At 54.5% G+C, this 11,754-nt stretch overlaps 1 protein-coding gene across 1 annotated transcript; it reads right to left on the bottom strand.

The window, feature by feature from the left end:
* Positions 1–377: 377 nt before the first annotated feature.
* Positions 378–7,613, bottom strand: LOC128272577 (uncharacterized). The gene is made up of 2 exons (XM_053010406.1): positions 6,891–7,613; positions 378–1,786 (listed from the first exon to the last, which is right to left on the bottom strand). Exons 1-2 carry the CDS (start codon positions 7,606–7,608, stop codon positions 378–380), a joined length of 2,127 nt encoding a protein of 708 aa, XP_052866366.1. The 5' UTR covers positions 7,609–7,613.
* Between the last annotated feature and the right edge of the window lie 4,141 nt (positions 7,614–11,754).

Below are 11,754 nucleotides of genomic sequence, written 5' to 3' on the forward strand. Positions count from 1 at the left end.
TTTCAAATTTCACTTTCATTCACCGCTTTTTGGGCGGCGTCTCGGGGGTTTTTACGTTGCTCGTTTTATAATTAATAATTATTTAATAATCCCTAATAAGGCACATTCAGTTTGCTTGCCCGTGGGCCACCGACGGTGCCGCGCACACCCCTGGGGGCCCAAGTGGACAACGCGGACAACAGAAGCCTGCGCGCCTGGTACCGCCTCTGTTCGTCGTCTTCGTCGCCGTCGTCGTCGTTGATAGTTCGTCTCTCTTCTTCTCTCTGTCCCATTCGAATGCCTAGTCCGGTGTATGTGTGTGTATGTGTGTCTTTTACAATTCCCTTGGGTGGCTGTGTCTCTGTGTAAACGTCCTGGTCGTCCAAAGGAAGGAAGGCTCATCGTCGGGGCTTCCCGAACGTTCCGGACGAGCCGGCGGGCAGCTCCGAGCGGCGCCGGAGCGTGGCTGCGGCGGCGGTGGCGGCGGCATCGTCGGCCAGCTCGAGCCCGGCCACCATCTGGGCGATTTCGCGCTCCTTCTTGAGGTCGGGCGGACTAAACTGGAGGCTGGCGAGCGAGCCGTGGCTGCGGCTCCGGTGCTCCTGGCGGATCGAGTAGCTGAAGGCGCGCTCGTTCAGGTGCCCCTTGCGCCGATAGATCCCGGTGCCACCCGGCGACTCGGCGCCCGAGTTGCCGCCGCCACCACCACCCGACACGTCATCCAGCCCGGCGGCCGCCGATTGGGCTAGCTTCCGGTTGCTCAGCGACAACGGCCGGCTGTCCAGGAGCGATCCACCACCATTCGGTGGGCCACCGGGCGCGGGCACGTACGCAAACATGGGCGGCACGATCGGGACCCCGATCGGGATGCTCCCGTTGCTGCCCCCGATCATCCCACCACCGTTCAGGGCGCCCTTGCCCGCTTTGCCGTCCTTCTTCTTTTTGCTCCCGGTGCGCGGATGCTGCAGCGTGGCGTACTGCGGCGCCATCGCCATCATCGCCGGCAGGGTCATGCCGGCCGCCGGGTGCGGCATCGGCATCCCGAGTGCCGGATGATGGTGCGGGTGCTGCGGGTGCTGGTGCTGGTGGTGCATCATGGCGGCGGTGGCGGCCATCGCGTTACCATTCACGCTGCGGTGGCCGATCGTGTGGAACTGGCGGCCCGGCACCGGCGGTGGCAGCGGCCCCATCATACCGTGCGGGTGGTGGGACGGATGGAGGGACGGATGGTAGGACGGGTGGTGGGGATGGTGGTGGTACATCATCATGCCGTGATGTGCGGCGGCGGCCGCGGCGGCCATCGCTGCGGCATTGCCGCCGGGTGAGTGGGCTGCTCCGCCAGCCGGCCGACCTAGTGGATTCATGTGCAGAGGACGTGGTCTGATAAGCGTTCCGGATAGACTTTGACTTCCTCCTACCTGCTGCTGCTGCTGGTGCTGGTGTTGCTGGTAGAGGTGCTGCTGATGTTGTTGCTGCTGCTGCTGCAGGCTCTTGGCCAGCTTCTTGTCCTTCTTGGACTTTTTCGGTTCCTCCTTCGGTGGCGGAGGAACCGGCACCGGGGCACTGATCTGCCGGATGCGGGCCGGACGCCCGAGGGTGGAGCCACCGCCACCGCCGCCGCCCCCGCCACCGCCGCCACTCGTGCTGCCGGCCGGGCCGGAGTAGATATCGTAGTGACCATCGTTACCAAAGCCGATGCCATCGATCTGATCGGTCGACCCGTTCCACACCTTGTGGTTCTCGTCGCCATTGTACAGTGAACTTTCGCCGTCGTCCACTACGTCTAGGTCCGCGCTGCTGGCATAAACTGCAGAGAGAAAGAGAGAGAGAAAGAGAGAACGGTTAGTAACCGGGTGTGGAACCGGAAATCGGACGTCGATCCATCGACGCAGAAGTCCAACTCGCACAATTCGCAATCAACGCCACCGCGGGGGGGCGGCCTCGCCACTCCGCGGACACCTTTGCGGATTTTCTACTCGCTTTTTGACAATCGGCTCAATCGACCCCAGCAAAAAATACAACAAACAAAACTAACGCCAAAAGCGAGTGAAAACGTTCGCCTCCAAAAAATGGCGCTTCAAACGAAAACCGCCGACCGCACAGGTGGAAAGAGGAAATACAACGGGGACTAGAGAGCCGTCTCCGTCTCTTTCGGCTCAATTTCACCTGCTTGCCTGCGTCGTTCGGTTTGGCGCTCCGAAGACGAAGTTTGTGGCCCAAAAGCGCGTGCCGGGCGGGTGGTATCCAAATCTGCGACCCCACGGCGAGAAAAAGAAAGCACGGCCCCCGGCCCTTGTGGGATGTGACCAGGATGACCAGGCTGGGAGCAGTATTGTGAGGACCTTCGATGGGCCGGCCACATTACGTTTATGCTTGGCCGTCAACGCCTTAGGGATATCGTTGGAATTGCGCATAGAAAGACTTCTTCATGAAACTGGAACTCATAAAAGTTCACACGTCGAAAGACTCGGAAATCTGATCACACTGTTCGCCGATTACTATTCGTGGCCAATGATCTTGACTTGTTGTTGGGATGTGGTTGAGCTAACTGACCCTACCGAAAGCCCTGTCTGAAGGGAAGGTTTGGAGAAAAACTCTGACAACTCAATACTTGACAGGGAAGTCAAACCAATAGAGAAACGGCTAAGGAATCGAGCCACAGCTTTTCTGTTTTGTTCGCTGCTGTCGTCGTATATTCTTTTAGGTAAATGCTCGAGGTAAACCTAATAAGGCGTTTTGAGCTTTGTTAACGACACTTGTCAACACTTTTTTGACAGTTTCCAGCAGTTCAGTGTTCACCAAATAGTTCAACCTTGTTTTGGGACGGATTGTAACATGAAAAGATCTGTAGGTATTTGTAGACGCTACGGTAACGTCATCAGAATTTAATACTACGATCAATTAGGAATTACAGGAACAAAAAATAGCGCGAAACACACCTTTTTTGGCTTAACGTCGCTGGCAGAGCCCGCTACTAATGAATATAAATGCGTGTAGTGTTTGTCAACGTCATACTACTGTGACCGAAAAATAACGGGAAAATGTTTCCTTGTCAGTATCGAAGGGATACTTCCAAGTGGCCAAACTGTCAACAAAGAATACTATTTGAATGGTATGCTGTGACCCAAAAAGGACGAGAGATGATTCTTAGTTCTAAAACTTCCTCATGATGTTTCTGCATCACATTTTCGTGATCAATTCGTGATCGATTCGACGCAAACTCGACCTAGATCGTACCGCAACCACCGTGTTTGCCTGACTCAGAACCACGTGACTTCGCTAACCTCAAGAGGCCGATCCCATGACACCTTTTAGTCAGTCTATAGATTGAGATAGGAGCCGAAACGAAGAATGTGTTGAAGGCTATTCCGAAAAAGAACTTTTTGGACTTAGATGTATTGCATAGAGTGGGGATTGGTTCAAGGTTGACATAGATTTAGAAAAATAGAGAAAGATTTTTCGGCTTATATGCGAGTTCCCGATATGTTTTGGCCACAGTAGCCCCATACCATTAGCACTATCATCATCATCATACATGTTGTAGTTCGTGATCGAAGCATGACTGACACAAAGCTAAAAAAACATTTTGCACCTTTTTCGGAGGGTGACTCGAATAAAACGTAGGTCAGCGCAAAAAGTGTGTTGAAAGGTTCTGTTCGTAGTTTCAACCGTGACAAGGCATTCTCGAATACTTGACACGATGTTAGCTGCCTTAGCCTAGACCTACTCTATGCCTTACAGACACGCCATTAGTTGTTAACTTGCGTTGCAAACTCCTATTAAAAAGACTTAAATTGCTTCTGTTGCAGTGCGTGTACCACATCGTTCAACTTCCTGCACGGAGCTTCCTTGAGTTCTTTGAGTTTGAGTCTTTGGTAGCAAGTGGGTAGAATGAACTGTTGACACGTTCTTGGTGTACTTTATGTAAATTTGTTGATTCGCTTGCGGGCCATGGTCCAAGGATTACTAAACAAATGGAAAATATCTTCTAAGCAGGTTGGTCATTGGCCTCAGGTAAGACCGATATTGACATAACAGACATAGTGAGACCAAGGGCTTCCGGATCAATGCTTTCAACAGGTTTCACCGGTGACTCCAAAATGACTTCAAAGGTCTGTCAGGTGACGTAGCGCTAAGCTTAACAGTAGTACGTCAACCCCGTTAAAGGTTTGCGCAACAGACCCGCCCCGTTTCCCATGAGCTCCCAGAATGCACGACCCAGTGCGAATCGATAACCATCAATACGGCGCTACTCGTCGCACCCCACCCTTCCGTGTTCCGGGACCTCCGCCGATCCCCCTATTTAGCTGAGCTCATTCCCGCGTCCCGCGTTCTACTCGACCCCATTGTGCCCGGAACAGCAACCCGGCAGCAGCGGTCCCGACAATCGCATTCATTACGACGGCAGAGCCTGAGACCCTGTCTGCCTGCCTTCCTGCTTTGTTACCCCTCCGTCGCATTCTCGCCGCCCTCTCGTTGGTGCCTGCCCTCTGGGGCGGATGGTCTTGAAACCTCCCGGGCCTGGCTGACGGTGACTCACCCCCACGCCGAATAAAACCCACACACACGCCGACGAATCTGGATCACAAAACTCGACCCCCGCGTCCGTGAGCCCTGCCCTGCACCGCCGCTGTCATAAGTAGTCGAGAGGGGGTTGTCGAACAAAAGAGTCTCCCGGACACGGAAAAGCAGGCTGCGGCGAACAAAACACCTCACTGATACAGCGTGACCCTCCGCCTTCCCCTCCTGGACTCTGCGGCAACAACGGGGCCATCACCGGCGGGGTGGCACCGCCACAAGCCAACAAGGTCAGGGCACGGTTCTCAGCCCCGGGCCGCCCGGGCGGGAAAATGATATCTTTCGGTCGGTCGGCCGGACGGGCGGGTGGGTCTCCCCCGCTAAGGGGGCATGGCGGATTTTTAAGCTCCCTATTTTGCACCGCCCTCTGCGATGTCACCCCACAACCCCGCGGTCTACAAATTCCGGTCAGTGGCGAGCGAAGCAAGCGAAAGGAAATCATCTTAATAAACGTCACTCGCTACGGAATGCTGCCACCGCGAGTAAGTAGCTCGGCTCTCTCTCTCTCTCTCTCTCTCCCTCACACACTCTTTCTTTGTCTCCCTCTCTCTCTTTCTCTCTTGCTCTCTACAACCTGCAGTTTGATTGGTGATTTGATCGTGGAGACCTCTATTCAGTGACTTCGAATTGACTTCTAAAATCGAGGCTCTTGAGGACGATGACGTGGACTCGGTACACTCACGACGACAACGTCCAATTGTGCTCGGCCCCGATTTCAGTACCGGGTGCCTTCAGGGTCGTGTGTGCCAAACCACTGCACTGTCCACTCCCCCATTCGAAAGTGACCGCCTTCGCCTTCAACGACGGGCAACGAATTTCCTTATTGTACGGTGCGGTGCGGTGACGACACGGTCACACCTTGCTGTGTTACACGCCACGCTCCGGCCAAAGGGACCGGCCGATTTGCTAATGCGCACGTGCGCGTCCGTGCGCCCAACAAAACGAAAGACTTTTCGGTGAACGGCAAGCGACGAACCCTCGCGGTACACTTGCTACCGTTTAAAAGCCCGCCGCCAATCCGTGCAATCCGCGGTTCGGTTTGTGGCCGGTTTCTGTCTCGCTCTGGCGCACGCCTGCACCGCGCGAAGGGCACCCCGAAAGGGCGTGCTCATCGACGGGCGCTCGACGAGGTGGAAACAATTTATCGTTTTCCCATCTGCCGGGCGCTTTTAGTTTCGTTTCCTGCGACTCAGTCAGATGGAAAGCTTATAAATGTTTGATTTTTTTTGTTTTTGAGCGCCTGCGCTTCCTTCTTGGCCGGCCGGCCGAAGCGAAGACAATAAAACAAAACAAAACGGCTAAATCCAAAGGACCTACCGCGCCTATGTGCAGTGGTCGGTGAAGGACCCTTCGCACCTTCCGCGGTGGTGGTGATGGAAATTATGAAATTGGCGGACCCGCACACTTTTCACGGTCACCCGGTACGGGGGGACTTTGAATATGATCGGTACCGCGGTCCGTGACGTGCATTGCGAAAGTGTGATCCGTTCACAATGGAACGGTGATTTCGCGCACCGCGTCGATCCGGTCCCATCGGTCAAGGTCTGAGCTGTCGTCGCTGTCTCAATCTAACGTCTCTGACGTATTTCGACAGCTCCGAATCAGTTTGCTGGGAGTTTTGTGTCAAAAATGCTGCGTCCCAGATCTGACGAGAGGTCCCGTGCCAATTGGAGAGCCGAACAATAGAGTGCTGTTAGTGGTCTGTCACGACATGACACCTTCTCGCGAATGGACTCCGACGGGACTCGCCGGGTGTGTGTGTTGGTGACCGTTCTGGGTATCATCCTCCTCGGCAAACCGGTTTTCATCCCCGGCGCTGTGGTGTTTTTGGTGCGTGGCATCTTCCTGCTTGCGACGCACCAACAAGACCCACCAAGAGGAGTGGAGCTTGCCGACCGACGGCTGCCGATTTCTCGGTCTCAGACGCTTCGCAATGACACAGGAAGGACACGGGTTAGAAATCGACATTTGCATCAGACACACACGCGCACGAGCACCCAATTAGCATAACCCATTTGCAACGGCTGATAAATGGCTGCACTCGGCTCGCAGAGGCGGTCGCTTGCGATGGTTTATGGGGGGCCGGGTCGTTAATTTTGTTTGCATCACCTCGGCGGCCCAGCTGCACTCCCTCGGAACGTGCCGGAATGCCACGACACACAACTTTCATAGTTAGCCCAATTTCGGACCCCGATTACCTCAGCCTCAGGTGCGCCGGGCGGTGGGCTTCGGCGAGGCACTGCCTACCTACGACACTTTCGATCGGCCAGCCAATCGAAGGACCCAGACCAGACCATGGAGTGGAGAAAGAGGGGTACGCTGCGGGTACTTACGATTCTTCACCGTGTACGCATCGCCGACGCCGTTGATTGCCGGCGGCCGGCCGCCGACGCCGACACTGTTGAGCGTGGTCGTGCTGCCGGCACGTGATCGCCACCCTCCGCCCTCGGCCGGGCCACCCCCGTTCGACTTGCCGCCGATCGTGCCGTACACGCTGTTGGAGCCGCTACCACTTCCGGAACCCTCAAGCTGGCGGGCGTACGAGTTGTCGGCGTACGCGTGGAAACAGCAGCGCACCAGCGCGTTCGCGGCCGCCTCACGCTTGCAGATGAACGTGTGGCACTCGAGCACCTTGATGCCGGTGGTGCGCCGCAGGATGGCCGCGAAGATCGGCGGATGCTGGGCGCGCGGGGTCCGTGCGAACGGTGAGTCGAGCGGCAGGAACTTCGGCTCCGGGTTACTGTTGCCGCGCTCCGGGATCAATACCTGGCGGACGGCGGCACAGTAGTGGAGCGAGTCGATCGGGAAGAAGCGCGTCACCTGCTTCCGGTTCTCGTCCACGTTCTCCAGCAGGATGCCGTTCGACCAGACGCTCAGCCACGAGTCGATGCCCTTCGCGCCGATGGCGCCCTCCGACGGGTACAGGCTGCGCAGCGGCTCCTGGATGCCCTGCAGCCCGTCCTTGCTCTGGCGCGGTACCGCACTGCCCAGGTACAGGACCCGGCAGCGACAGATCGGTGTCGACTCGCCCATCCTCGCCGTATCCTTCATATGGGAAGCCGCCCCGGTAACGCCTGTTTTGGTTGCCCGCCCCGCGTTCCAGAGAGTCCCAGAGAGTCCTTGCTGTGGCCTCTGTACCTCGCACCCGTTGTCTTCGCACCGCACACTCACTCACACTTGCAACCGCACCGCACACAACGCGAACCGATAGAACATTTTGGCCTCGGTGAGCCTGCTGCGGAATGGGATTTGGGGTCCGTCTCTGAAAGAAGTGCAGGAGAGTGGAGGTCCCGAAAACGATCAACAAAGGACGTCACGGTGGAATTCGTAAAACTTCATCCAACGCCAACGAACACACGCAGACGGTAGATTTTGACGCACACAGCACCCGAGCACCACCACGCACCCGATTTTAAGCACGCACACACACACTCGGAAGCTCCTTTCGTAATCCCGGGCGTGATACGGTAGCACACCGCATTCCGATCACATCCAGAGCAGCTTCCCCGAGAGGCGCATTTACACTCCGCCGTCAGGGACCAGGGTTTCGGTTCGCCCCGTGAGACTTCCACAACCAACCAGGCTGGACCACGGATTGGCACGTGAAATGAGATTCTTTTCCGCAACGGACGGCCACCGGAAGCCACACACTGACTGACGAGCGAGCGAGCGAGCAAGCTCAGGGTTCGTCGTCGAGCGCCGCGTTGATGTCTTCTGATATTTTGCTTCTCACGAGAACAGTCCACGTCAGCAGCAGCGGTTTCAGCGGTGCGCGAGAGAGACAGAGACCGTCGACCGAGCGATCAAGGTGACATTTTCCCCTTGTCCCACTCGCCGTTCACCGATCTCACACTTTGGTTCGCACCAGATATTAGCACCTATGGCCACTAGGTCTCCCCCCGCTGGGCTGCTGGGCACACAACACTCACGGTAAATAGGACGCGCGGGGCGTTCGGGGTCGCGGATCACACGCCGCCGTGACACTCGATGACACTCGGTGGGCCTGCGGTTGGGTTTTCTCCACGGAGGAGCGAAAAGACGCACGCGCTGGCGCCGTGTGTTGCCACGGCAAAAGTTCACTCCAGAATAGTGGCGGTGCGACTCTGTCGACGTGTATTTTTTCCCCCGTATCGGCCCCGTCGGGTCGCGGGCGCACCACTACACGCGCACCCAAGACGATCGACGGCCGCTGGTGGTGGTGGAATGGAACGTCGTCTTGGCACACACCGACCGCAGCGCGCCTTCAACACGTTGCCATTTCGTGCATCGCACACACACACACACACACACGGAGTGTCTTCGGGCTTGGGTGTGCGGCGAATGGCTGTTCCAACTCGCGTTTCACGTTCTCTTCCCATGATGAACCGACGGTGTCTACGAGATGTCCCGGCTGAAAGTTCTGCTATCGTATTCTGTCAATGTCCTGGCGGACCACAGAAGAAGCAATTTCCGCAATCCCAACACTATTTCCTGTCTTGGGTTGGTAGTTCGATCATGGGAGATCGTTGATCATCATCCCGAACGCAAAAGGTTTCGGTAGTCAATTTCGGCACTGACGAACGAAAGGATTTGAATTTGGAGCCAATGAGAAACAAACTATGCCTCAAACTATTGGTATGTTCGACTCGCGAAGCATTTTTTCGTGGAATCAAACATTAATGGTCTTGGAATACCCGATTAGAATAGGCTATCGTTTTAATTCTTCCCCATTCGACACTCTTTTCACGAATTCCGCCAAATGTTCGACTGAAATGTTGGCGGTTGGATAAACGAAGGCAATGTGCAGCGCCAGAAATATATTAAAAGGGTAATTACGAATAGATTTGCTTTAAAACAGCCTCTTGTTTGAAGAACACACTTGCTGTTGGATTTCAAACGACCGTTACACATCACAAGAAACACTTCAGCCATGAAATGTTCCAAAGGTTTGTGTCACGGCTAATAACGACGAAACTCTAATAACGCGGTACACTGTAAATCGATACAGGGAATCTCCGGGATACATCGCGAATAAAAAAAGGAAATAACAAAAAAATAGTAACGTGGTCTCTTAGAGGTCCTTAGACGAGCAGGGTGCCTGAATATGATTGCCAAGATGATCGTTCGGCTGGATTGGCAGCTTAGCCGTCCTGTAAAAAAATGCAAAACGACAATAGTCCGAGAACTGGAGTAGCGATGACCTAGAAACTTACGCTACGAAAAAGGATTAAGACTATGAAGCCAGCGACTACGACGCAATATGAAATAAGGAACTCGTAGCAATATACAAGAAATGCGCTGACTAGGCAGTGATTTGCAGAATAGGCATGGTAATTGCTGAACCGATTCGTTGTAGAATAGCTCATCGAAGCACAATTCGCTCAGGACTCGCTCAGGACTCGCTCAGGACGGCCATCAGGGAGGCCATAACGGAGCCATCAGGGTTTCTAAAAGGCACCATTAAGCGAAGATATACCGAAGCACGATAGATGGTATACTTTAAAAATATGTATTCAGAGCCATGCCCATGAAATCCTAAAGTCGCGTCGTGGAGAGACCAGAGTAGGGCATCCAGAATTGTGGAATAGAAACCTCTGGGAACATCAATTACCAGTTCAAGCGCATCTGGGACTTTGCTGATGATTTACACAAAATAGATCGAAGTTTCTGTTGCAAGCCAGGGCCAGGACCTACAACAGTATAATTTAAATGGTTTATGTTTTATATCTATTGTTTCTAAATTATGCATTTTCTAGCAACATAAATTCTTCTGCTTCCTATCCGGCATCATAATCGCCGAGCTGTTCTGGAACATCCCTGTTCTCTCTTCTTTGGAAACAACCGCTGAGCGGTCTTATCCTGCTCCAGCGACAATATTAATCTCTGGATGCTTTCTGTAACAGCTTGACATGACTAAGTAAATAAATAAAAAATGCTACCGTTCCGTTCCTATAAAAACATGAAACGCACAATAATTGAGTCACGATTCCACCACGATACGATTGAGGACAAATCGAACCGTCTCCGCGGAAGTAGAACGCTCAAGGTAAACGCAAATGTATCATAATTCAGCGTGATATGTAAACCTGTAAAATAACGTGTCTGCCGTTAAAGCGACTGGCTGCGACCCGTGGCTCCAATTGTTTTGTCAACTTGAAGTAACGCAGAAACCTGCACGCTCAAGGCGAACCCAGAACTATGAAACCATTTTCGTTTTTGCTTGAATCGACTGTGTTCTACAAGTTACGTAAACTTCTAATGATGAATGAAACATCTGAAGCTCGACTATACGGAGCTGCTTTAGCAATTAGCTGCTACTGTCACCACCGAAGTTTCTTCCTAATAGAGCCTATTTATTTGTTACTAATTTTATTTCAGTTCACTGAACTATCATTCTACCAAGGAAAAGCCTTTCTTTTTGAAGTTCCCATTTGCCCATGTACGTACTCCAAAAGTCTGTGGTTTCGGTGAAAATCAGAAGCGCCATTCGATAGCGCCACGCACCGTTGGCGAACCTCGGCGATGCGCCCTAGCCGATCACCCCTGGGTAAACACACCCGGTAAGGTGCGCGCCCTTCACGCGGTGATTATGTTTGATTTAGCTGCCCATTAAAGCCGTCGATCGGTGATCGACGCGCGGCGCGCTAACGCCAGAAATCGCCTGAATTAATCGCGCTTCGCTTTACATAAGCGCCGCGCGACACATGTCAGGCTACGCAGAAAAGTGCCCACCGGGCCCCACGCCGGCCCCACGGAAGAACTGTAACAGCGAATGCTTCGATCCATTTTCCCGCGAGCATCCACCTCGGTGGGAAAAACGCACCGGCAAGGGCGGTAAGTGAGCACTTCGCAAGTGGAGCGCTTTTCGCCAATCCCTCACCACGGCGGCGGCGGATTACATGCGGCAGGACTGCGCGAGGCGCGTGCCGGGCCCCCTTTGCTGTGGCTCGCGGTGCGGTGCGAGTGCGTTGCGCTTCGGTCTCGGCAGCAGCAAGGGCTGGAAAATCGCCCCGCCAAACGTTACGTGGCGCCGTGTTCTGGGGGCTCGCCCTGAATGCGAACTGCGCGTTGGCCACTGGCCGGCCGCCGATCAGTTTTCCTTCGATTCCCGCCGAGTGCAGCCGAGAACGCCAGAGTGCAGAGCCAGCCTAGCCAGCCAACCAGCCAGCCAGCCAGCAGTTCAGCCGAGGACCGAGAGTTGGGTCGAGTCGTGGCAAG

The sequence above is a fragment of the Anopheles cruzii genome, chromosome 3 (assembly GCF_943734635.1).
Source record: "Anopheles cruzii chromosome 3, idAnoCruzAS_RS32_06, whole genome shotgun sequence".
Classification (NCBI taxonomy): Eukaryota; Metazoa; Arthropoda; class Insecta; order Diptera; family Culicidae; genus Anopheles; species Anopheles cruzii.

Coding starts and splice junctions, on each gene's coding strand:
- LOC128272577 (XM_053010406.1), bottom strand. CDS start 7,608: ATGAAGGATACGGCGAGGATGGGCGAGTCGACACCGATCTGTCGCTGC. Junction 1,787..6,890: donor TGCGTACACGGTGAAGAATC/GTAAGTACCCGC, acceptor TTCTCTCTGCAG/TTTATGCCAGCAGCGCGGAC.